The sequence below is a fragment of the Nyctereutes procyonoides genome, unplaced genomic scaffold (assembly GCF_905146905.1).
Source record: "Nyctereutes procyonoides isolate TBG_1078 unplaced genomic scaffold, NYPRO_anot_genome, whole genome shotgun sequence".
Lineage (NCBI taxonomy): Eukaryota > Metazoa > Chordata > Mammalia > Carnivora > Canidae > Nyctereutes > Nyctereutes procyonoides.
In genome coordinates, this window is record NW_026575144.1 from 7,081,472 (window position 1) to 7,108,712 (window position 27,241).

General features: G+C 42.2%; 1 protein-coding gene and 1 non-coding gene across 2 annotated transcripts in view; both read left to right on the forward strand.

Annotated features, from left to right (window-relative positions):
* CCDC6 (coiled-coil domain containing 6) overlaps positions 1-27,103 on the forward strand; it is a 111,742-nt gene extending 84,639 nt beyond the window's left edge. The window contains exons 5-9 of the mRNA XM_055308837.1: positions 1,000-1,160; positions 6,844-7,000; positions 9,895-9,995; positions 21,643-21,767; positions 22,805-27,103. Coding sequence (XP_055164812.1) covers positions 1,000-1,160; positions 6,844-7,000; positions 9,895-9,995; positions 21,643-21,767; positions 22,805-22,999 — 739 coding nt within the window. The 3' untranslated portion in view covers positions 23,000-27,103. The remainder of the gene's footprint in view (positions 1-999; positions 1,161-6,843; positions 7,001-9,894; positions 9,996-21,642; positions 21,768-22,804) is intronic.
* LOC129499280 (U6 spliceosomal RNA) lies at positions 17,040-17,143 on the forward strand. Its single transcript, XR_008662331.1, has one exon. It is a non-coding gene; the product is annotated as a U6 spliceosomal RNA (small nuclear RNA).
* Positions 27,104-27,241: the final 138 nt, after the last annotated feature.

A 27,241-nucleotide genomic window follows, 5' to 3' on the forward strand; every position in this document is an offset into this window, starting at 1 on the left:
AGACCCTAGCGGCTTATAAAAAGAGACATAGAGGTCCATAGCCAGTTTATCTTCCTTTGCAGAACACAGCTGGAGGTTTTATATGTGTAAGTATCAAAGTATTGTGGTAAATGATATGAAATAATCATTCAGTCGGTGAAAAGCTGTTGAATATTCACATTCCTTGTGCTCCAAACTAAAGATAATTGGCAGAGAAGTGGGACCACCGATTACTAACCCAGTGATTATGATTTTGTTTTGTCTTCTTTTTACCTGTGCTGTGGCCATAAGCATAGGGCCTTCAGCCTGGTTTGCCATGCCTTCAGGATTGGTTTTTCAGGAGGGAATTTTAGAAGTGGAGTCTATATGGTGTCACCTTCCAAGGGGGGATCCTAGTACATAATTTGGAAGTTTTTTTTTTTTTTTAAGATTTTTATTTATTTATTCATAGAGGCACACAGAGAGAGAGAGAGAGAGAGAGGCAGAGACACAGGCAGAGGGAGAAGCAGGCTCCATGCAGGGAGCCCGACGTGGGACTCCATCCCGGACCTCCAGGATCACACCCTAGGCTGCAGGCGGCACTAAACCGCTGCGCCACAGGCATTGCCCTAATTTGGCAGTTTGACCAGAAAATGTCGAGAGTGAAATTTCTTAAGTATCTGTTCCCGCAAACAACGTAGCGAGCATTTAGTCAGCAGATAATTCTGATCGCCTACTATATGCCAGGCATAGTAATCGGAAGCAAATGTTGGAGACTTTCACTAATGCTTAATTACCAGTGGTCATTTAAAAGAAAAAGAAGAGGGTGGATCCTTCAGCTTTGCCCTCTGCCCTAGACCTGGATACCAGGAAAGGGAGACCAGAAGTATGTATAAAATAGGCAGAGTCTGAATTCGACAGCCCCATGAATTCTGGTGATTCACAGGAGCTTGCTATTAAAACAAACTCTCCTGCTAGTATGTGGTTTTGTCTTCTAAGGCAAACTGTGTTTCATTGTTGGAATTTTTCTTTCCACGGAAGAATCCTGCAGGAGAAGTTAGACCAGCCGGTCTCTGCTCCTCCGTCGCCTAGAGACATCTCCATGGAGATAGACTCTCCAGAAAACATGATGCGCCACATCAGGTTCTTAAAGAATGAAGTGGAGAGGCTGAAGAAGCAGCTGAGAGCCGCTCAGCTACAGCGTATGTAGCCTCTGGTTTTACTGGTCTTCTGTGTACAGAATTAATCTGTTTACCAAGCGCAGGGTTTACTAGTATTTACCATTGAACTTGCATAAATCAGATCCATACTGTACTTCATTACCAGTACATATGTATAGGCATCTTTCTATCATCCAGGAATCAATTATTTTTGAAAGTATTATATAGTAGGACAAGCAAATAGTTTAGAATACTTCTAGAAAAGCAAATAATTTCAGGAAGGTTCAGAATCGGGTACTATATTCTCCCTGTGTTTATCTCTAAGATTGTAGGAACAAATGTGCTTTCAGGGAATTAAGGCAGAGAATAGAGTGTTTATCGTTCTTACTACTAAATTTTAGCATCAGCTGACATTTGTTCATCACACTTGAAGAAGAAATGCTTTTAAAATGTATGCTTATTGTTTGGGTAAATGTCAAGATGTTGAGTTGGGAATCAAAGGAACTAGATTTCTGAACGCTTGATTAGGTCACTGTGCATTTACTTGGGTTTTTCCTGTTCCTGCTTTCAGGCTACTCAGATGCATTTAAATAGATAGTACAGGGGATGAGGGGTTCTCCCTCTCACCCCTGACCCCCAACCACCCATTTTTCACAGTTACACGTTGTTTTAAAATCTATTCTCCCGGGTACACGTATGTGTCTATGTAAACTTATACAAAAAGCAGCAGAATGAACACACTCCTCTGTATTTTTCTGGTTTTACTTTCTATATCTTGTCAGTTTTTCCTTACCAATACATACAGAGAGCTGTCTGATTCCCTTTTTAAAAGCTGCTTAGTATTAGGTTGTATGGATACCTCTTACCCACAGTTTCACTTTCAACAGTGTCAGTTACCTGTGGTCACCTGCAGTGGGAGACTGGTGATCCTCCTGACCTACCGTCAGAGGGTCAGTAGTGATGATATGTCACCAACGACTGTGCCGTTTCCCTCACTTCATCTCCTTACATAGGCATTTTATCATGTCACCTCATCACAAGGAGGGTGAGTACAGCACAGTAAGATGTTTTGAGAATGTTGGGGAGGAATAATTTCCTTTGCCCTTCAAGCACCTTCTGGCCAGACTAAGAAACAAATCGACATGAGACAGATTAACAGGAGAAAACCAAATTTAATAGCATATGTACAGAGAATCCACACAGACGTGGAAATTGCAAGGACAGCCAGGCACCAGAAAGCTTATATGAGCAAGGGAAAAAGGTAGGGGTCTGAGGATACAAAAGGAGATGGACCTTAGCGGGAAGGTGAGAAGAGATGTTTGGAAAACAAAGGTTGTCCTATTATTACGTAGATAAGTTTTCTAGATAAAGAGGAATCTCTGTCATAGCTCTCTTCCTGATATGGGCAGGCAGTTGAAGGGGAGGTAAAGAGCTCTTTCTGAATCTGCTGGGTGTGGAAAGCTTTTACCTCAAAATACTGTTCATGCCAAAGTGGCTCATCTTGGAGTGGCCTACCCTGGGCCCCTGCAAGGGAGACAGGGACCACTTAATAGAACTTTATTACACTATATTGTTATAATTGTTCTCTTTTAATATTACTTTGTTAACCACTTACTGTGCCTAATTTAGAAATTAAACTGAATCATAGGGTGTATATTTAGGAAAAAAAACAGTATATACAGGGTTTGGGGTCATCCTCAGTGTCAGGCATCCACCAAGGATCTTAGAACGTATCGCCCATCAGTGCTGTATACCAGAATTTATTTAACTAATCCCATACCAGTGGACCCGTTTTGGTTGTGATGCAACCACAATAAACCACAATAAACATCTTTGTCCCCACATTTGACACCTGAGGAAGAACATCTTCAGGATAAACTCCAGAAGTGGATTTGTTGAGTCTAGTGACTGTGCATTTAAAATTTCAATGATTTTTACCTTTATGTTTTCCTCTCTAAAGTATATTGCAAGTTCTAGTCCAGTAGTACATCTGGGATGGTGACTCAAGATCATCCTGGGAACCTGAACCTATAAGAAATAGTGTTAGTTTCCTGTTGTTGCGGTAACAAATGACCACACACTTAGTCGCTTAAAGTAACACAAGTGTATTAAAGTACAGTTCTGGAGGTCTGAGGGTCCACAATAGGTCTCCTTGGGCTAACATCAAGGTGTCAGCACGGCTGGTTTCTTGTAGAAGGCTCTAAGAGAGGCTCTGTTTCCTGGTTTTGTCCAGCTTTTAGAGGCTGCCTACCCATTTTGGCTCATAGTCCCTTCCCTGCTTTGGCAGCACTCCTGCCTGCATCAATGTGTGCATCTTTCTGCTCTGACCCCCTGCTTCCTTCCTACAAGACCCTGTAATTATATTTGCAAGTCACATAATCCAAGGTAAATTCCCATTCCATGGTCCTTAACTACTTCACATCTGGAAAGTCCTTTGGCCACGTAAGGAAACTTCATCACAGGCCTCAGAGATTAGGATGTGGACATCTTCGGGGGCCCGTTATTCTCTCAAACCTGAAACAGGATTCTGGGCTTACTCTGGGAGTAATGGTTCTCCATTGTTGTTGTTGTTGTTGTTTTTTAATACAAGGGCTTCTGATGTGTACCTCAGGTTAAGGGCCATCACATACATGTTATGAAAACAAATCAGTGAGTTCTCAAATACTAGATAATGTTAGGATTTTTTTTGAGTTTTTGGTGTGCCGGACAGATAGGTCTTTAAGTGCCCTTCAGAGCTGTTGGTTCACGTATTACTTTGTATACTTTTCTTGTGCCTTAGATACAGTTGTTAGAAGAAATGGAGGGAGAATTTTTTATTCTAGTTACTCTTGTCCTGTGGCACTGTTTGGTCTTGGGAGAGACTGCAGATGTGAACAGAAGCATCCATAAGTGCCATTTTGTGAGGGCAGAGAAGGCTGACTAGCAGAAGGGACATGTGGTGCCCAGCTGGCTCACTACAGGTCTGCACTGGTTTAGAGGATGAGTTAGTGACTTTGCTTCCTCCTCCCGAGTCAGGTAGCCTGCCCGTCAGGCTGCTGTTGGGTGCTTGGCTCCTCACTCTCCAGGTCTGTCTGAATCAGCACTCGAACCTGTTTCCCAATAGTTCTTACCTTGGATTAAATGTAAGAATCACTCAGGGACTTTCCAGTACACTGATGAAAAGGCCTCATCCTCAGGATTCTGGTTTGGGCTGGGTTCTGGGCATCAGCATTTTCTAACCATATGCTTAAAAGAATGCAAAATCATTCAGATCATATGAGACCCACCTGTTTGGAGTCTGTCCAGAAGTCCCCCTCTGTCGATGTGGTTTTTGACTGAGATGGCTGGGGGAAGCATCAGCTGTGGCCCTAAGTCTCAGAGAGCTCTGTGTAAGAGAGGGTGATAGGGTGACCCTTTCTTACATCATAAGTCACAGTCACACCAGGTGACTGATGAGAGTAAATCCAGTCTTGAAATCAAGTGTGGGGATGTGCCAGCAGAGGGCACCCAAGGAATACTGCGGTGTCAGCCATCTGTGGCTGGTCTGTCACACCCAGAGGTGTTGGGCCTGGTGCCTTCTCTGTCCTCTAGCTTCTGGGTTAATTGTCCAGATGCCAGGCAAGTCCTCCAGTCATCACTCCTGCTGACTGATGTTCTTGTGTATAGATTATTGTTTAAGGAGTCCCCTGCTGATTTCCCCAGATGCTAAAGGATTGCATCTCAAAGACAGTGTTTTCTCTTAAATGATTGTTCTGGAAGCCTCATGAATCCTCAATTCTCTGAAGCTTTCCTATTTATAGAAAAGAAAGGCTGCTTGCTCCAACAGCCGCCCCTCTTGTTCTAGAAACAATAATACTCCAAGGGGCCAATCTAGAGCTTCCTGTTGAGCTAGTGAAAAATTCTGCAGGTTTGCATATTTGGGGTGAAATAATTTAAATCGCTTATATTAAAAGTGTACTTTGTAAATATTTTCCCAGCATGCCTTCAATTAAAGAGATTTTTGCATCTGGATTAGACAGCAGGGTTTCTGGTTCTATTAAAACAACTGAGGGATTTAGTGTTTAGTGCACATAATAGTGTTTAATAACTTAGTGTTTTTGGTATTTTTATTTGAATTTCTAAAATAAGGATGTTCAAGAAGCTTTTATGTATTCTATAATGATGCTGTCTGGGAAATCATTGAATATTTATCATCAGAAATCATTATTTGCTAAAACATCAGACCTTCATAAAAAGGTCTTAAACTAATTGGATGGATTAGGAGTTGAAATAAGGTCACTTTGTGGGAAAGAATGGGTCAGTGTGGAATTCCACTCCTTCCTTCATTCTTTTTTTTAAATTTTTTTATTTATTTATGATAGTCACACACACACACACACACACACACACACACACACACAGAGAGGCAGAGACACAGGCAGAGGGAGAAGCAGGCTCCATGCACTGGGAGCCCGACGTGGGATTCGATCCCGGGTCTCCAGGATCGCGTCCTGGGCCAAAGGCAGGTGCTAAACCACTGCGCCACCCAGGGATCCCCTCCTTCCTTCTTTATTAAATTTGGAGTGGGCTAATAATATGGAGCAGTAACCTGTAGGACTCCCCCTTAGATTTGATCATGACCACTCACACTTTGTAGCTGTTTTTCAGAAAAGAGAAGTACATGGAGATTTTACTTTTCCCAAGTTCATTGGCTGAGAGAGCGGAAAAAGGAAGGAAGCAAGAAGATGGGTAGATACTGAATTTTATATTAGTATTATTTTGGTGACAACATATTCTGTCAGAAGTAAACCAGCAAAGGGGTCGGAGAGGGCCATGTTTTATTGTTCATTGGAGTGGTGCCAGAAGGTACCCCGCAATCCTGCACAGAGTAACATCAGAAAGGCAGAGATTGTGAAAGCTCTAGGGAACTCAGTGCAAGGAGATCCTAGAGCCTCATGAAATTGTCAGTCCCACATTTCAGATTCCTGAAGAGAGAATCTGATGGGCTCAGCCAGCTCCAGTGTTGAGCTCTGAGGCTGTTCGGCTCTGGCCTAGGAAACCAGTACTTGTAGCAGAAGCCTCGTTATACGGGGCAGCCCCTGAAGAACAGTATTTGTCATCAGCAAGACTCCATCCCTGGAGCCCAGCTGCATAGGGGTCTTCACCTGCCATCTTGACTCAGGGAGGCTGTGCGCGAGGCAGAAATAGAGTCTTATAGACACACCAAAAGTTAGACTTGACCTATGCTTCTGAAGTTGTTTACTGTGTCAGTTTTTATTTTCATAAACAGATTCTAACTTTCCGAGTGTGTTGTAGTGCACCGGTGCACAGGTATGACAGCCTCCTTTGTGCCTAGAGCCGAGGGCAGCAGGATTGATCCCTCCTTGAGGGACACCTCGGGCCGAATCATTCACCGCAGCTGGGCTCCCACCTCTCTGCTCTAGCAGCGTAGAGAGCTCTGGTGGCTGCTAAGTCCTGACTTTGCTATGGCTCCACCATTCATTTCCTCCTCCACATATGGCACTTCAGAAGGCACGTCAGTGGGAGTGAAGATAGCTAACCTCGCAAAGCTGCTTTCTGTATTTTTTTCTAAATGCAAATTGTTGGTAAACTTTGGTACATGGGATAAACTTTAAATCCAGATCTCCTCATGCGTGGGAGAACGACCACATTCTTTGTGGCATAGGAGCCAGACTGCTGTCTTCTTAGTTCACATTGGAGTATGACTGCATGAAACATGGTTTAATGGAGGATTCTGGCCTTTCAGATTCTGAGAAAATGGCACAGTATCTGGAGGAGGAGCGTCACATGCGGGAGGAGAACCTGCGGCTGCAGAGGAAGCTGCAGAGAGAGATGGAGAGAAGGGAAGCACTCTGTCGACAGCTGTCCGAGAGCGAGTCCAGCCTGGAAATGGATGATGAAAGGTGTGTGCATGTCTTATGAGCCTTGTGAGAAAACCAAATCAGACCAGGCTCCAAGAGTTCCCCCTCACATCTGGCTCAATGTGGAAGGAGATGGCTCCTACGCTTGCTTGTGGTGATGACAACCACCACCACATCAGAGTAGATACTGAGCATGAGGAATACGGAAGATTGACCATTTTCCGTAAACACAAAAGACCAAGAATAAATTGCCTTTCTAAAATTACTTTGTCAAGAGAGAAATGGAGGGTTATATATAGAGAGACAGAGTTTGCAGAGTTGTTGAGTTTCTCTTGTCCTGCACTGTGTCTGTTCAAAGTGTGGGAGCATCTTAAGTCCTAGATGCGGATGAACAAGCTCCATGTGGGTCTGGGTTGAAAGGATCATCAGGAGACAGGTGGAGGGTGCTGAAAGGCAGAGGTCTTATCTTAACAACTTGGAAACTGCTGAGTCTTATTGCAGCTACTTTAAAAAAATAAAACCAGTGCAGTGCCTTTAACTGCTGAAGTCTACGACTAACCCTCTCGTTATCCCACCGAGAAATGGGCTGAAATGAGAGTCATCTGTGGTTAATAAATAGAGGCAATGGCCCCAGCATTTCTCTTATCCAGTTGTCCAGAATCCACCCATTCCCACACCACCACCACCCGCGACACCCCCGCTTGGGAGTGAGGTGATTGTCACGATAAGCAACAGCAACAAATCCAACCTAAAAAAATTGCAATCAACAGAGAAACCCAGCATTTGGGAATTGGGCTTTCTTTGAACCAGATCATTTCTGCAAGGAAATTCTGTGTTCTGGATCAGGGTTGCCCTGGCCTTATGTGTTGGTATCTTAGTGTGAGGGGTCAGACCGAGCTCCCTTGGGCATCTCCTCCAACAGGATTGGGCGGTCAGTGTCGGAGACCAGGATCTCCTAATGATCATGATGAATCATGTTGACTGTCAACACCAGAACACTTCATAATCACTTCCTTTCTCTTTCCGTGACTGGATAGATGCAGAGGGTTATTAACAAAGCTTTTGATCAATTTCCTGTGTTCAGTGGTATTATCATTTTAAGAAAAATCTGAGGTTTTCTAAACGGAGGTCTATATTTTTATAACAAAAAAACTTATAATGGCTTATCATATTTAAAATGTCTGTGTATATGCTTCTTCATTTGAAAAGAATAAATATTTTTTCTCAGAAGTTTATATCATAAACTTTTTTTTAGCCTTGAATTTCACTGATTTCTTTCCAACAGTGTTCCCCTCTCACTAAAATCCTTGTCCTCTGAAAGCCATTTGACTAAAACCATCAGCTAGAATACTAAACTATTTTATAAACTATCTTAAGACATAGAGCAGATCTTGTATTAACACCACATGGTGCCCTGTACCTGATTTTGAGTGTGGCACACTCTGAGGGGCAGCATCTTTCCACCATGGTGAAAATACTGAAGCTACTTTAGGCTTCCAGATAATTTTTTTTTTTTTTCCCAGAACTGGTATTTACTCCAGATGTTTGCCTTATCTTTTCATAGGTCACATTATCCCAGCTAGAATACAGTGGCTCAATAAAGACTCCTCTCCCTGTTATAAATGATGATGTCACATTGGGGAGAAAGAAAATAGTTGGAAACTTAAGGTGTCTACAGGTGTGTTTATTCCTTAAAGACCAAGAGGCAGTTTTGCTGCCTGGTGGACATAGGTTACAATAAATGCAACTCGGTGCCACCTTGGCAGGCTGCCCTCAAAGGAGGGCAGAGTTAGGAATGGGGCTCTAGTTGAGATGCATGTCAGATTTGGGAGCCCAGTTTTCTTTGAGTCAAATGAACTAGTGCGGAAATGGCTGTGTTAACGTTCTTGTCGTGAACTGATTGGCAGTCAGGGCTGAGATCTTCCCCGGGATAAAGAGGCCTGCACATGTGGCTGAAGGTTAGCTTGTTGGGAAGTCTCTCAAGCAGAAATTTCTCCTTGTCAGCATTCTGTGCTTGTTCACATAGTGAAGACTGACATTCCTGATGATCAGGCCTGAGTATTCTCAGGTCCAATGTGACTTCCACATCTGGGATGAAGTCCTAGCCGGCATGGTATGGCCAGGTGGACCACAGTAGGTGCACGGTGCTATGTCTTTGCTACATTCCAGTATATGTGGCTGTTTATTAAGCAAGGCTTACCTTGTAAATGATTGATATCCACTTCACAGGAATACCATTACCTTTAAGCTTTAAATATTCAATTCTCAGGAATACCTGTTAACTTCAAGCATTAATTTGATGACATAAATCTTGCAGGGCTTGCCTGAGTTTGAGTTTCAAGTAACAATTTAAATGTAGCCATCAAAACATGGATGTGCCAATAATCCTTGGGACAGTGGAGGTAGATTTCTACATAGTTATTATTATCTGATGAAGAAAAGCCCAGTCCTCTCTGCTGAATGGCACAGCTGTTAGTAGACCTCCACCTGGAGCTACAGTGTTCCATATTTCCCTACCCTGTACCCCTAGGGAGAGGGGTGTTTACTAAGCAGTGGAGCCTTGTGACACCTGAGTCTGCTTTATACATGTCTCTTAGCTATAGCATCACTCTCTCAATACCCAGTTTGACCTCAAGATAGGAACCCTAAACATTGTCTCTTAGGAGTTCTCTTAAGAACTACTGAAATGCATGCAACTCACAGGGCGCCTGGGTGGCTCAGTCAGTTAAGCATCTGTCTTCAGTTGGTGATTTCAAGGGATTGAACCCTGCATGGGCTCCCTTCTCAGCGGGGAGTCTGCTTCTACAACTCTGCCCCTCCTCCTGCTCATGCTTGTGAACACCCTCTCTCTTGCTCTTGCTCTCAGATTTATAAAATCTTAAAAAAAAAAAAGAAATCATGCAGTTCTGATACTTCCCTCCCCCCCTCTCCTTTAGGTATTTTAACGAGATGTCTGCACAAGGATTAAGACCTCGCACTGTGTCCAGCCCGATCCCTTACACACCTTCGCCAAGTTCAAGCAGGCCTATATCACCCGGTGAGTACACGTTCTCAGCTACTTCTGTGGATGATTTCTGGTATGTTTCATAGGCATCCCCAAATATGCTCCCCTCTAGCATATAAAAATCTTGTAAACAGAGGGAGAATAGTCATGTGTTTTTCAGAAACATGAAAAACAAATCACTATCAAGACAGAGTTTTAGCCTGAAATTTTTAAGCATAAATGTTATAGTGCCAGCTGGTGTTTTTTCACTTTTTTGTTGTTGTTGAAAAGGAATTTTAATCCAAAAATCCTTTTTTAAAAGACTGTCTTTGATTTTTAAGTGCCAGTGGAATGACAGAGCCTTGCATAGATGTCTAAGATGGAGCATAGCACACCTCCTGGGGCTTCTATTATTTTATTTTACATACATTATATCTCATTACTACTCTCAGAATAATTAATATAGGCATCATTTTCCCATGTTAAAATTGAAGCAGTGATTTAAAAGTTCAGTGGCTGTTGGTCACAGGTCCAGGAGGTGGCAAGGCGGGGCAGGTCTTGCTCCCCAAAGCCTTTGTCCTTTGGAGCACTAACTGCCTCCTGAGATTACTGGTGGCTGGGGAGCTGACTGGTGAGCTGACTGATGGTGAGCTGGTCAGCCAGCTGGACTAGTGAGCAGACTGGAGAGCTGCCTGGTGAATAGGACTGGTGAGCTGACCGGGTAGCCGACTGGTGGTTGAGCCGACTGGTCAGTGAACTGACTAGTGAGCCAACTGGTGAGCTGACCCGTGTAGTGGGACTGGGCCCCAACAGGCAGGCCCTGCATGAAGAAACTGGCCTTGCTTTTGGCTTTGCTTCTGCATCTGGCTTTGCTCCTCAAAAGCCTTTCCCTCAAAGGCGTGCTTGTCTTCATCTGACCCCAAAAACCAGCCCCCCAGGCCTCCCTCCCGGTCTCTGGCCCAGAACCAGCACAGCGTGGGGCTCTCAGGCCAGGAGGGCAAGTCAATGATCCAGCAAGGATGAAAGAGGAAGCAGGGGGCCAGGGACCTGCCAGGGGAGTGGAGGGAGGGAAGAAAAGGTAGGCAGCCAAGGGATCGCATCTTGTGACTAAAGGGACAAGTCTGAGTTTCTTGTGCTTGCTGGTAAACAGATTTTAAACAGAGCTGGGGAGAAAGTATGTGTGTGGGGGAGTGGAGTTTCACAGCAGAATAAAGTGAGCTCCTGCTTAGAAGGATGGCGGCAGGAAGAGGCTTTGTGGGTTTGGAAAGTAAAACAGCTGTGTGTTAGGGGTTCTATGACTTTGTGTGTTGTGACAATTGTGACAATGGGCAACAGGGAATGCCCTTCAGGTGGACCTTCAGGTGGATGAGGGGAAAGGCCGCAGTAATGCACATTCCGCACATGCTGAGGTTAGATCCTGCCCAGTGCTCTGCTGCTGGGACCTTCCTTTCTTTCTTTTTATTTTCAAGAGGAGAAATCAAAAGAACATCCGGCACAAAGCATAGCAACTTTTGTCCAGTTCAGGCAGGGTAAAGAGGAGTTGTTCACAAACCAAAGGGCTTCGTGTCATGGAGCAGTGCGTGACCATCTCCCCTTGTTCTTTCCCAAAGGATGTTCTGGAATCTGTTTCTCCTGTTCTCTGGTGGCCTTTAATCTCTCCAAGAGCTCCCTCTTTCTTGCTGCCTCTCCATTTTCCCCAAACAGCACTTCAGTTTCATTACCACGATCAAGTCCTTCTTTGCCTTCTAACTTATTGACATAAAAGGAAGGCATGCTTCAGGAAGGAGCAATATGGAAGATAGTTTTTTTTTTTTGGAAGATAGTTTTTATAGTTGATGGTGATGCTGATTCATATTTAGTATAATTTAGCCTTCTGTTTGATTTATTTAAACCTAAAGAAATCCTTAGAGGCATGTATTTTCCAATTCATTAAGTGTAACGTTGTGGACTTTGAATAAAGCAAAAGCAAAAAATCAGACCTTAGTTGGGAATATCAACTTCTGTTGTAATAGATACTCAATCGGAAGATCTTACTCTGTGTACGTAATTTTGACTTTCACTGCACCTGTACCTGTATGGGGGACTTTCCTGTAGAGATGAGCCATTTGCTTTTCCCTTGGACTAAGTAATAAGTAACACCTAGATTTTTTTTTTTTCTTTCAGCCAGCCTAAGTGAGAAGAACCTTTGTGTCTTATTTTAAAGTTGTGTAATATCATTAAAGTAGATTTTATCTCATATTTGGCCAGAGAATTACTCCTTATCTAGTCCCTTGCAGTTCTATACATAGTATATCAGCAAAACCTGAATTTTCAAGTTTGCCTTTCAATTTAGTTTTTATTGGAAGAAGTTGTGGTTCTTGGTATTAAGAATATCTAATCACTTTCTTAGTGGAATTATGTTTGTGTGTGTGTGTGTGTGTGTGTGTGTGTATAGCTTTTATTTCCATTTTAAGCATGGTGAGTGCTTATTTGTTCCCTTACCATTTCTGATTAACACTGGCAGTGTTGTATTTCATCAAGTTGTTGAAATACTTCCTCTTTCAGTTTGAAAGTTCTATTTCCTAGAACTTTTGAAGGATCCTTTTAATAATGTATCGACATGGGGCACCTGCGTGGCTGGGTGGTTGAACGTCTGCCTTTGGCTCAGGTTGTGATCACGGGGTCCTGGGGGATCTTTAAAAAAATCTTAAAAAAAATGTATTGACTTACATATGCAGATCATATTTGGGGAGAATATTACTTATCAGCAATAAGGTTGCTGATTTCAGGTTGTCCGTTATTTTAGGCAGCCTAACAACAAGACACTCCCAATTAGCATATTTTGATGTGCCTAAATCATAGATGGGGTATAACAAAGTTTGAAAAAGTGTCTACACCCCACTACCCCACTAGCAACAAGCATATCTACTGCCCGGATCTGGGTGTTTTGTTTTTCTTTTCTTTTTTTTTTTTTTAAGATTTTATTTATTTATTCAATGAGAGACACAGAGAGAGGCAGAGACATAGGCAAAGGGAGAAGCAGACTCCCTGGGGGGACCCTAATGCAGAACTCAATCCCCAGACCCTAAGATCACAATCTGAGCCAAAGGCAGATGGTCAACCGCTACACCACCCAGGTATCCCCAGATCTGGGCTTTTAATTCCATTCTCCAGTGAAAAGAGCTGTGAACTCCTTGGAGAAATGGATGTTAGAGGGTTTGGAGCAGGGAACCTACAGGACGAACCCAGAAAATCTAGTAATGCTGCAAAGGAAGGAGGTGCTCAAAAAACAGCAAGATGAAGGTATGTGAAAGAGACACAGGAGCCCACCGAAAGTGCTCCCAAAAGCCAAAGCTGAAACAATCTGAGCAGCGAAAGAAAAAATGTGTTAGGTTATAACCCAAACATAAAATAAATATCCATGAATTTATACTAATATAAATAAATGACCGAGTAAATAAACAAGGGAGGAGAAAGCGATCTCTCCTATGAAAGAATTCCAAATAATTTATGTAGCTGCTCTGCTCTCAAGGAAGTGGAAATAACTCTTTACTCTTTAAATGTGGGAGGACATAGTGTCTTCCTTCCAAAGAATAAGTGTGGAAAAGGGGGGAAAAAAAAGAGCAACGTTACAGTGGAGAAACTTGACGAACGTGGCCTCAGCCAGGCCATCAGGGTCCGCGTTGACAGTGGTGAGCCGTATCTTACCCTCCATACAACGAAAATGGCACTTCACATCTGTAGACTTATCCCAAAAAACCCATAACCCTAGTCTAACCACGTGGAAAACATCAGACAGATCCCAGTTAAGGGATAGTCTGTCTGCAGAATATCTGATCAGTACACCCCCAATGGGACAAGCTCTTCAAAAACAACGAAAATTGAGGAACTGCCGCAGCCAAGAGGCACCTCAGGAGACCTGACAGTTAAATACTAAACTGGCATCCTATGTGGGATCCTGGAACAAAAAAGAGACATTAGGTAAAACTTCAGGAAATCCAGACAAGTTGGAACCTGAGTTAATAATAATGTGTCAGTATCAGATTATTAGTTGTGACAAATGTGTTATACTAACATAAGATGTTAATAATAGGGGATTCTGAGTGTGGCCATCCTGGAACTCTCTGTATTACTTTTGCCACTTTTCTGTAAACCTTAAAGTATTCTAAAATTAAAAGTTTATTTTTAAAGAAAGCCACAGAAGTAGAGATCTCACCAAGTCATAGTAGATAAAGGGAGCAGAGAAAAGCCCTCCTGTCTGATCCTGATGCAGCTGCGATATTTAGAAGTCAAATACAGGAGGAAAACCTGGCGAACAAGATTGGGAGTGGCTCTCAGGGGAGTGGAAGGAAAATTGGAATATGATCTCATACAAAGCCTTTCACCAAGAAGAGGGTGGTCAGCTTTGTCACACGGGCTCCAGGGTCAAGTACAGTGAAGAGTGGAGAATGGTGGTTGCAGCTGGCAGCATGGAAACACCGCTGACTTTGCAAGAGCAGTCTTGATGGAGTGATGGGGACGGAAACAGATAAGGGAGATTTCAAGAGGAAATTGTGTCTATATTTGACTTTTTTGCGAAGACAGTGGTCTTACGTGTAACTTATCATATCATAAAATCATAATCTAAAATAATCTTAAAAGGAAGCAAAGGTATCTGCCTTTAGTTTGGTTCTACATTTTTTTTTTCATTAGCAAAAAGATACTAAAGAAAATTTGGGGACAGTCAGAAGGGGATAGGCAGAAATAAAGTCATCCTGAATCTTTCTATCCAGAAGTGGTGTTAAAATGTTAGTGTTTTCAGGGGCACCTTGGTGGCTGAATGGTTGAGCTTCTTTGGCTCAGTTCATGATCCCAGGGTCCTGTGATTGAGTCCTGTATCAGACTCCACAGGGAGCCTGCTTCTCCCTCTGCCTATGTCTCTGCCTCTCTCTGTGTCTCTCATGAATAAAATCTTAATAATAAAAAAAAGGTTACTGTTTTCTGAGGTCTCCCCCCCACCCCAGTGTTCCTTTAGATAGTTGGGTTCATACAGATGATACACATTTGTACTTCATTTTGCCTTGAGCTTGTGGACGGCGAAATAAGTCTCATTTTTATTGTAGTTATTAATACAGTAACTATATGAGAGCAAGAGAAATTTATTGTAGCAATAGCTTTGAAAAGCCATAGTATTTGATTTATTAATAGACTGGTGTTTGGGGTTTGGCATTTTCAACCTAGGTATTTTTGGATTCTCATCCTGTATTGTATTTGTGCGCCAGAAGGTCTGGTGCATGATGATAACTTAAGGGAAAACAAAAAGCACTAAGACAGAGTCTGTGGCCTCTTAAGAGCTCATCATCAACAACAAGGCTGGGGAAGTGTAGGAGAGAAATACAAGAAGCAAAACTCTTTACAAGAAACTTTTTTAAAATTTATTCCTGAGAGACACAGGGAGTAGCAGGCTTCATGCAGGGAGCCCAATGTGGGACTCGATCCTGGGACTCTAGGATCACCCTGGGCCAAAGGGAGGCACTCAACTGCTGAGCCACCGAGGCGTCCCATCTTTACAAGAAACTTTACAAGGCCAAGCATAATGAATTTTATGCAGAAGGTGAAGTAGCTGAACTGTTGGACATCCACTCCTTGGAGGGTTATATGCTGTACGATTTCATTTATAGGACTCTCTCAAAGTGACAATATTACAGTGAGAGAATAGATCAGTCATTGCTGGGGCATAGGATGAGTGGAAAGGTGTGATTAGTGAAAGGACTGACACAAGGGAGTTTCTTTGTGGTGACAGACCAGTTGTGATGACTGTTAACTTGAGTCTATACATGTGCTAAAATGACTTTGAGCTGTATACACATGTGGACACAGGAAGAGTGCAGTGTAGTAAACCCTGATGAAGTCCAATGCAAGTCTGGGTCTTCGTCACTAGGAGGCGACCTGTGTCAGTTCCTGGGGTTGACACTGTGCTGTGCTTATGGAAAAGCTTGTTGGTGGAGGCTGCCTGCAGCGTCCAGTAGAACTCTGTCATGTGTTTGCAGCTTCATGTGAGTGGTAAACGGTTTCAGAATAAAAGGTTATAATTGTAAAAAATCGAAATAGTTTTAAGAAGACATTCGAAGAAGAGAGAGCTATGCATAGAGCACTTTTGAGATTGGCCTTAAAGGAACTTCATGAGCTGAAGCTTAATGAGGCCATCGGTGGCCAGGCACTCTCCCAGCACTTTGTGACAGTTACTCATTTCATCCCCACAGCAACCTTGTGAGGCCACTACAGTAATCTCATTTTACAGTTGACGGATCTGAAGTCCCCTGTCACTCAGTGCCAAGTGGCAGAACTAGAGTTGGAGCTAATGCGGCATTCAGCTCTAGGGGCTAGTCTGTCTGCCTTCAAAGGCTGGTCGAGGGTCCTCATGGCCAGGGAAGAAGGTAGAGAGAAGCCCAGGACATGCTGGGAACTGAGCAGTGGGGGTCAGAGTGAGAGTGATAAGGTCACTGTGGTTTGTACACTGGCTGCCCTGGGGCCCTGCTTCCATAGGTTCTGATTTCATCTGGTTTGGGCCTGAGTGAGGGCTTTGATACTCTATTGAGAATTGCTGACCCACAATATTAAGAGATGGCTTGGAGCCAAGGGCAGAGGCCTTTATAAGAGTCTTTGGATAAGGATCCACTTTCATAGCCTTCTCTTAAATTTCATCACTTTCATAAGAAACAGAATTAGGGCTGTATTCCTCAGAACTATTTAAATAAAACCTCTTCTTTCCTCCTCCAGCTGAACGAAGTCCTTGTGGTAAAAATAAACATGGCCACTTAGTTTCCAAAGACTTTACTCCAGACCTCCATTTTGTAAATGTGAACCCCAGATCCACAATTGGAATGGAAACGTGCCAAATAGAAAGCATTAATTGACAGTCAAATCAAGAAATAAAATAAACCCTTGACTTTTGATGTTGAGGACACAAATTCTGGGACAAGACAACTAAAGGTAGGCTTGGAGGCTGCAAGTCTCAGCCATGGAAGCCAAAAGAAAATAAGAGCTTCTTATTTTTATTGTATTCAGAAAAGAGTTCAAGTGGAGTTCATGTTGCTTGGCATCTAATAGCTGGTCTTAGATTCAAAGTGGTTGAAAATTGCACTCATTTCAGCAGAACATACACTAAAATTGGAATAATCCCAAGATTAGCATGGCCCCTGCACAAGGATGACGTGCAAATTCATGAAGCATTCCATATTTTTTTAACGAAAGCAAATTTGAAAAAGGAAAGCAAAGCTGGTGGTACCAAATTCTAGACTCAAGTTACAAAGATGTAGTAATCAAAACAATATGGTACTGGCACAGAAATAGACTCATTGATCAATGGAACAGATGAGAAAACCTAGAAGTAAATCCACAATGGTCAATTAATCTTCAACAAAGCAGGAAAGAATATCCAATGGGAAAAAGACAGTCTCTTCAACAGATGGTGCTGGGAAAACAGGACAGCAACATGAAAAAGAATGCAACTAGACCGCTTTCTTACACTGTACACAAAAATAAATTCAAAATGGATTAAAGACCTAAAAGTGAAACCTGATACCATAAAAATTGTAGATGAGAGCACAGATACTATCTCTGACATAGGCCATAGCAACTTCTTTCTAGATAGATGTCCTGAGGCAAGGGAAACAAAAGCAAAAATAAACTTTTGGGACTTCATCAAAATAAGTTTCTACACAGTGAACAACAGAGTTGAGAGGCAAACCTCTGGAATAGGGGAGGATATTAGTAAATGACATATCTGATAAAGGTGTAGTATCCAAAATACATATATAAAAAACAAGTAATCCAATTAAAAAACGGGCAAAAGACATGAACAGATGTTTCTCCAAAGAAGACATACAAATTGCCAACAGACACGTGAAAAGATGCTCAACATTACTCATCATCAGGGATAAAAATCAATTGCAAATCAAAACTACAATGAGGTATCACCTCACATCTGTCGGAAAGGCTAAAATCAATAACATAAGAAACAACAGGGGTTCGGGAAGGATGCAGACAAAAGGAACTCTTTTGCACTATTGGTGGGCATGTAAACTGCTGTACCCACTGTGGAAAGCAATATGGAAGTTACTCAAGAAGTTAAAAGTAGAACTACCCTAAGATCCAGTAATCATACTACTAGGTATTTACAAAAAAAAAACAAACAAAAACAACAAACAAAACACTAATTCAAAGTGATACATGCACTCCTATGTGCAGCCTTATTTACAATAGCCAACATAGGGAAGCAGCCCAAGTGTCCATTGACTGATGAATGCATAAAGCAGATGGGGATAGATAGATAGATAGATAGATAGATATAATAGAATATTATTCAGCCATAAAAAATGAAATCTTGCCATCTGCAATGACATAGATGGAGCTAGAGAATATAGTACTAAGGGAAATAAGTCAGGGAAAGACAAATACTAAGTGATTTCATTCATGTGGAATTTAAAAAACCAAACAGATGAGCAAAGGAAATAAGGAGAGAGAAGAAACAGAAAGACTTAACTACAGAGAATGAACTGATGGTTACCAGAGGGGAGGTGTGATGAGGAGGATGGAGGAAATAGGTACGTGATGGGATTGAGGAGGGCACTTGCTGTGATGAGCATGGGGTATTGTGTATAAGGGGTATTGTGTATAAGCGTTGAATCGGTTACATCTGAAACTAATATAACACTGTATGTTAACTGTGTGGTAATTAAAACCACAACAATAAAACCAGAGTGATTGAAAATACATAGTTCTATCCAAACTCCTCAACTTGCTCCTGTGTTTCCATTTTCATTCCATTCATTCACATAGAACCTCTCTGTGATAGATGCCCTGGTAGATGCTGGGAACTCAAAGATATAAAGATCACTGTATTTATTCAGTGATAAATAAGCATCGCTCCATACCACTGGACCAGCAGCATGTAACTTGCAAAGACCAGGGCAGCTTAGCTTGAACATTTTGGACTGTTTGAAAAATATAACTATTTGAAGCCCAACCCAGACCTATCTAATAGAAAGGAAAGTCTGGGCTTGAGTATTTTAAAAACACTTTGGAAGTGATTCTTTGGTCCTAGATGAAGACCGTGTAGATCATTACAGTGGGCTTGGGGTTGTTTCTTCCTTAAATACCAGTTTCTTTTTGGAAACAGTGGCATATATAGGGCTTCTGTTTTCTTCGTTGAGTAACCAGAAGTTGCAAAATTATCAGTAGTGATTTTTGTTTGCCTTTATGACAAGTATACATACACACACAATACACACAGTGGTTTTGTCTCATTATTATTAGTGTCTCTTTTGACACTTGTCTTGCATCTGATGTTGATCCCTTTGCTCTAATTTTTTCTACATGACTCTTATTTCTTCTCATGTCTTTTTACTACTCTGTATCTCAGTTGGACTCCTGGAAAGGTCTGATTTTGTTTTGTTTTGTTTTTTAATAGGGGGAAAGCTCCTCTTTTTAAATATTATATATTTATTCATGAGAGACACAGAGCATGAGAAAGAGAGGCAGAGAAACAGGGAGAGGGAGAAGCAGGCTCCCCATAGGGAGCCTGATGTGGGACTCAATCCTGGGTCTCCAGGATCACAACCCAGGCTTGAAGGCGGCGCTAAACCACTGAGCCACCCGGGCTGCCCTGATTTTGTTTTTTTAATTGGGATAAGAACATTTGACATAAGCTCTACCCTCTTAACAAAACGTTAACTCCAACTAGAGGCACAATGTTGTACAGAAGATCTCTAGAAACTACTCTTGTATAATTGAAACTTTATGCCTGTCAAACAGTAATTCTCCCCATTTCTTCCTACCCCTAACTCTTAGCAACTACCACTGCATTCTCTGTTCCTATGAGTTGACTTATATGTCTCCTAATTGTATCATGCAGTATTTGCCCTTCTGTGACTGGCTTAGATCAGCATGATGTCCTCTATGTTCTCCTTAAAAATAATTTTTAATGGCTGAATAATATTCCCTTGTGTGTATATACCATGTTTTCTTTACTACTTTGTTGATGGACATTCAGGTGGAGTTTGTGTGCATAGTTTCAGAGGTAGAATTTAGTGATTCATCAGTTGCATGCAACACCCAGTGCTTATTACTTCAAGTGCTCTTCTTAATGCCCATCACCCAGTTACCCAATCCCCCCTCTCTTCCCTCCAGCAACCCCCAGTTTCCCATAGTTAAAGTAAGAGTCTCTTATGGTTTGTCTCCTTCTGTTTTCATCTTATTTTATTTTTCCTTCCCTTCCCCTATATTCACCTGCTTTGTTTCTTAAATTTCACATGAGTGAAATCATATGGTATTTGTCTTTCTCTGACAGACTTATTTCGCTTAGCATAATACCCTCTAGTTCCATCCATGTCATTGCAAATGGCAAGATTTCATTCTTTTTGATGGCTGAGTAGTATTTCATTGTGTATATAGATATACATATCTTCTTTCTCTACTTATCTGTTCATGGGCATCTGGGCTCTTTCCACAGATTGGCTATTAAAGACATTGCTGCTATAAATATGGTGGTGCAGTTGCCCCTTTGGATCATTATGTTTGTATCCCTTGGATAAATACCTGCTAGTGCAATTGCTGGGTCATAGGGTAGCTCTATTTTTAATTTTTTGAGGAACCTCCACACTGTTTTCCAGAGTAGCTGTACCAGTTTGTAATTCCTGCTAACAGTGTAAGAGGGTTCCCCTTTCTCTCCATCCTCACCAACATCTGTTGTTTCCTGAGTTAATTTTAGCCATTCTGACTGATGTAAGGTGGTATCTCATTGTAGTTTTGATTTGTATTTCCTGATGCCCAGTGATGCGAAGCATTTTTTCATGTATCTGTTGGCCATTTGTATGCCTTCTTTTGAGAAATGTCTGTTCATGTCTTCTGCCCATTTCTTGATTGGATTATTTTGTTTTTTGGGTGTTGAGTTTGATTTAGGTGATTTATACATCTTGACTCTTGTGGATAATGTTGCATGATGTTGAGCATCTTTTCATATGCCTGTTGCCTATTTCTATGTCTTTGGAGAGATGTCTGTTCAAGTCCTTTGCCCATTTTTTAATTGGGTTGTTACTGAACTGTAGGAGTTCCTTATATATTTTGAATACTAATCCCTTATCTGATACATGGTTTTTAAATATTTCCTCATATTCCATAGTTTGCTTTTCTGTTGATTATTTCCTTTGCTGTGGAAGCTTTTGAGTTTGATATAGTCCCACTTGTCTATTTTCTGCTTTTGTGGTTGTGCTTTTGGTGTCACATCTGAGACATCTATTGCTAAGATCAATATCATGAAACTTTCCCTCTATGTTTTCTTCTAAGAGTGTATAGTTGTAGGTCTTATGTCGGAGTCCTTTAATCCAATCATTTTGAATTGATTTTTGTGAATGGTATAAGGTAAGGGTCCAGCTGCATTCCTTTGCATGTGGATATCCAGTTTTCTCAGTACCATTTGTTGAAGAGGCTACCCTTTCCCCATTATGTATTCTTGGCACCTTTCGATTGTTTATGTGCGGACCTATTTCTGGGCTCTCTGTTCTATTCTAGGACTTGACTTTTATATCCCCTTTTACCCAGCAGGCCATTTGATGAGCCCACCACACTTTTCATGTGTGTTCATTTTTTTTGGTGACTGAAAACTTTTGCATTTTAAATTCTTCTCGGTGGTTGAAGACACTAGATATTGGAATCTGAAATAATACTTGTTGTTATATTTCAGGTCTATCATATGCAAGTCACACAGTTGGCTTCACGCCACCGACTTCACTGACAAGAGCCGGAATGTCTTATTACAATTCCCCGGGTCTTCATGTGCAGCATATGGGAGCCTCCCATGGTATCACAGTGAGTATCCACGGGGGAGGAAGCCACACTGATTCCTGATGGTGGTAGCAACGGCTTCTTTTTAGGAGAACAGGGGTGATGCTGTTATAGACATTTACTTTTTTTCTCCCTCCCACCATCAGTTCACCTTCAATCTATAGAGACTTCCCAGCAGTTTGATACCAAATTCTGGTGTTGAAACTAAAATCCTTCCCAGGAGACAAAACTTCAGCTTCACTTTCTGTGAAAAATTATCCTTTGTGAAATGTAATTTGAACTCTGGCCAAGGCCGTAATTAAACTCTGGCCAGTTCTTTGCTATAACGAGTCATTGCTGGTTGCTACAATGTCTAAAATATTTATTGTTGGCATCTTCACAGTTCACTGATCTTCAGTATTCTTCTTGAAATTAGCCCTATTTCTGGTTTCACTCAATTTTCTCTCCTGGAATCAGAAGGAGTCTTAAATGCTTTTTGTTCAGACTTCACTCGGAGTTTTTCCTTGAGAGCTGCTTATTAAGTTGACTAATAGAACAGTTGAAAACGTAGCACACAGGAGTTTGAGAATAGTGAAGAAGGGAGGGTACTGGTTCCAATAAGGAAACCTTCAAAAGAAGACTCTTACCCTACAAAAGCAGTAAGGTATTTCTGAAGCTGTTTTTATTGGTTTGTTGGGAAACATCTGGTTGAGCTGCAGCTTTTGGGATGTTGATAACTGAGTAGAGCAATGGAAGCAACTCGGTGACAAACAAGGACAGAGGAGATCCAGTTGGGGGATGTGGCGCTGTTTTTGATTCTAGGACTGTCCCGTGGAATGGCCCGAGTCCAGCAGTTTGGTCAGTGCAAGTTTCATAGTCACTTTGTGTGGCTTTTTCACGGGTGTCGGTGCAGACCCCAAGGTGTTTACGTCCCCACTTGAGGGAGCGGGAGGGGCAGGCCAGGAACTCGCTAGCCTCTGGTCTCTGTGGCCCCCCAACCCCCTTCACCAGCCCCCACTTGTCAGGCGGTTAAAAAGGAGCGGTCCGCCCCGGACTGACCTGCCCTTCTGTCCTCTCTGCAGAGGCCTTCACCGCGGAGAAGCAACAGTCCTGACAAATTCAAACGGCCCACGCCGCCTCCGTCTCCCAACACACAGAGCCCCGTGCAGCCGCCGCCGCCGCCGCCGCCGCCCCCCATGCAGCCGGCGGCCCCCCCCGCGGCCGGCGCGCCGCCCGCCCCCTCGCCGCAGCCGGCGCACCCCCCCTCCCAGCCTTAATGCATGTGCTTCGTCTGCAGCTCACGTGGGGACTCGGACAGTGGAGCCGCCTGCTCAACGCCAAAGGCTTCCTTCCCTGGCAGTTCTGGATCTGACTTATTTGCACTGACGTTATCTAGGCTTCACTATTACTTGTGTTGTAAGTGTTTGTCGGAAACGCAGCCAGTGTTGTGTGTCTACGACACTACACAGACGACTTTTTTCCATCAGTGTTCTACTTGAATCTACGTGTACGTCCATTCCCTGGCTGGAACATTTGCTATTCGATATTTGGTAATTCAGCAGCAGCGTGCAATTTTTGCTTGGCCCCAGAGCTTCATTTTCCTGGCTTTTAGGTTTGTAAAATAAAAAGGGATATCTTTTTTATATTTTTTTTTCATGAATTTGCAGAAAATTACTGAGCTGATCCTCCCCCTTGCCCCCCGCCCCCATTATAATGGTGTTTACCAAACGTAACCCATAATTCAGCACTACAGTTCCGACCTTTGAAAATCTAGCCTTCCGTGTAGAATGGAAAGCTAGATGGATCAGTGCCCGAGACAATGTGCTCTGGCCTAGAGCTTTCTACAGATACACTTTGTGTAGGTTATTTTCAGTGTCAACATCCACGCCTCCTGTGAAACAAGACAGCCTAAGTCATGGACCGCGTGGCTCTACCTTTTCCACATCCAGGTGGGGTGGACAACTGATGTGTATTCAGGTGTGATTTTTTCCTTATCTTTAGTGGTAATCTCCCCAACCCGGCCCCTCTAACACCAGTCCATAAATGCTGTCCTGCCCACCAGTGGTTCTGATGGCCAATTAGAACACACGCTCTTTGATTTCTGCTGCAGAAGGCAACGTGATTGTAACAAAAACAGCTATCTTCCCCTTCCCATTCTTCGTGTTCCCCTAAAATAGAGTTTGAACAAATATTTTAAAGGTGCAAAATACTATTAGAAAGTACTATTTGAAATGAACATTATAGGAATATCTTGGCATAGCGGCCTCAGAATACTTTATTGCTTGGCAGAAAAGAAAAGAGGTGAGAAGACGGTAGCACATGAGCATCGATGAGCACTTGTGTTGCCCAGTATAAGCAAGTGCAGTGTACAAACAAGTATACTCTGAATACATTATTTCCATTCATTTAGCACAAATAAATCATTTGGTTTCACTTGGAAGTGGAACACTGTGAGTCACTCTTTTCTTAATACTTGCAACATCTTTATTTTTGCTTTTCAGCAGTTACTGTTTTGTACTTTGGTAGTAAAGTGATTTTTACCACCTGTGTTTGCATATTTATATATGCTGTGGACGAAAATAACTTACTAGAGAATGTATATTTTATGATGAGAATGTGTATCTGTTGGATATAATCAGAGAACTGAAAATTAATTTATCGGTAATTTTTAAGAGTCCATGTTTTGTGACACCCATCTCTAATAGCTAGCTCTTTATTAAACACACTCCTAAAAATAAGGAACCGTGACATTGTAGATATTTAATAGTGTACAGTATAGAAACTTCCATTTTTGCCTTCGAATGCATATTTAAGAATTACAGAATGAAACAAGTCTTGTTGGATAATAGTGTTTGACTAGCATTTTAAGAACTCGAGAGTAAAAGCAACAATAGGATTTTTCACCTCTTCCTGCTTTCACCCCTGAACTTCACTCCTCAATTGGTCTATATAAATTTTATTTATAATGTGTATGTAATATACATAATCATAGTACAGTTCTCAGATATGGGGAACAAGTTTGGCATTTAATTATTGAGGCTTTAGATTTTTAATTCGATCGGACGGGGTCTTAGCAAACCCAGGGATCTCACCAACAGCCTGCCGTCCCTCCTGGTACATTGCCATTCCGAGGAATTCTGAGAGGAGGCAAACAAATTTTGCCTTCATGGTACAGTTCTTGGTTTTTCTCATAGGAGAAATATGGTCTATGTTTACAAGAATCTTTCGCGAGATGATAGAATTCAATGCTGTTGGGATAGTGGCTTGCACTCAAATGAGAAAGTCCATAATGTAATGAGCTTCCCTCTGCTTCCTGTCAATTGAGTTACCTCCCGAAAGCACAAAAGTCAAAACATTGCCATATGGTGAATGAAAAAGCACTTGGCGTGAGCAAACCGTTCCTGATAAATGCCTTCTAGAAATAGGTTCTTGACTTTCAGACTTTGCAGAAATGTAGTGCTGGTTCCCCTAGTCATTTCATTTCAAAATAAAACACAGCTCCTTCAAACAGCACTTTTTCAACATAAATCTAGTTGCCTCTCCCTGCCGACATTCAGAATTGATAGAACAAACACTACTATTTTGAGTCTGTGCTGTTTCATGCCCTTCTAAAGTGGTTTCTGACCCTGTGTGGAGCCTGTCACACACGGGCAGGATACCTGCCAGGGCCGTTCTTGGTGATGGTTTAGCCACCAGGGACCCATAAAATCCAGACCCTGAGCCCTTGGAGGCAAGAGCCCCTTCATCCATGGGAAGCTGACTTACCTCGGGCTCTTCTCAAGGGGGCTGACTATGGTTACTGCCATTCCTGCGGCCCACGTGCTCAGGGTCACCCTGGACCGACTTCCGGAAGGAAGGCCTCTAAGATCAGGAGCTGTCCCGAGGGCAGGCGGGAGCAACAGTAGCTTCCTTTCCCTGTCTTGCTGACAGAGACCCTTGGCTACCACTGTGCTGCTAATAGGATAAGTACTCTGTTGCCAGATTACCATGCCTTTTATACAAAACCAAATTGACTTATCTAATACCTGACACCTCTCTGGGCTCTGAATTGCTTTCTCTCATCAAGCATGCTGGCATTTCTGGACAGAATTCTAGAAATTTGGCAGATGATGGAAGTATTTAAGATGTAATTCAACTTACTCCTTTGTTAACTGAAGGGAGTTTTAAATTCTGAGCTCCTGAGATACCACAACCGTGGGATGAATGCGCGACCAGAATGTGGCTTTGACACCAAGTGCTGCCGCTCCTTTGTAATTGGCTTCTAACTGATTTGACCAGAGATCATTGATAATGTGAATTTTTGTTAACTGTTCAATTGTAGGAAAATAGACTATGTATCGCCCTTTGTTAGGTAGACATGAACTTTTCCTGCACGAAGCCTTGCTTATAGAGGATGCCCAATAAGGCGAGAACAAGCATCGTAACTTGTGCTTCAAGAGCGCAATATTTTTCTCTTACCAGTACAGAAGAATCATTTCTGTGTAACTTGATCTTCTGTCCAGTACTTGTCTTTTAGGTAACCAACACTGACAACTTTGTAGTGGTAACTACCAAAGAAATACATAGTAAAAGAATCTTTTATTTCCAAATTTATTAAAGAGCCAGCCATTGACGCTGCTACATGAGTTCCATGCTCAAGAGCCATTGTAAGAGATTAAGGGGTTTTTAGGTTTTCGTTTCTGGGTGGTTGTTTTTTTTTCTACTTTTTTTTTTTTTTTTAACATACACACACAGCTGTTAGCATGACATTATGGGGAGCATTTTCCAGAATGCTCAGCAGTCGTGGTTTACTGCCAAGCCCTGGTTGCCTCTCGGGAGGCGGTAGAAGGAATCCTACGTTTGTGATAGCGCGGGCGCTGTGTGTGTGCACGTGTGTGTGTGTGCATTCATGCCTTAACTCGGGTTACTGCTCAACTTCAGTTCTCGACTCGGTCTGCACCGTCATCGAGATTGTATTGTACATCTTGATCTGAACTTCATCCTGGCAAAAACAAGGTTGCAGGCACAACAGTTTAAGAATGCATTCCTCTGGAAGAGTTTTTGGTCAGGTTGACCTTGAGCCTTTGGACTTTATTTGGGACTTAGCATGGAAAGCAAAAGTGGACCGTCAAATGGGAAGACATCAGCAAGGAAGAGAGGAGAGCCCAGTGCTAGCATGTCTTTTGCCTCTGCATCTCCGTGCACACTGTGTGTTGTTCATGATAGCTTGTTTACAACTTGACTATGTTGGAGTTCTGGTAATAGTGGCAATCTTGACATTGGTCAGAGTTTAGAGAGATGTAAGACTTCCAATTAATGTCTTATTTACTTCTTTATGTTGATTAGTCTTTGATACATGTGCTGAATCTGAAACCTAAATAAAGATAATTTTTTAAAATGCACCTCTTGAGCCTTAAAACCTATCTCTTTGTTTCTGGTCTTTGAGTCAGAAAGTGAACATTGTTTCCCCATTTTTCTGCTGTACATCTGACTTTGATTTTAAATCCTAAAGGCTGCCTTAGAAGGTAAACTTAAGGACA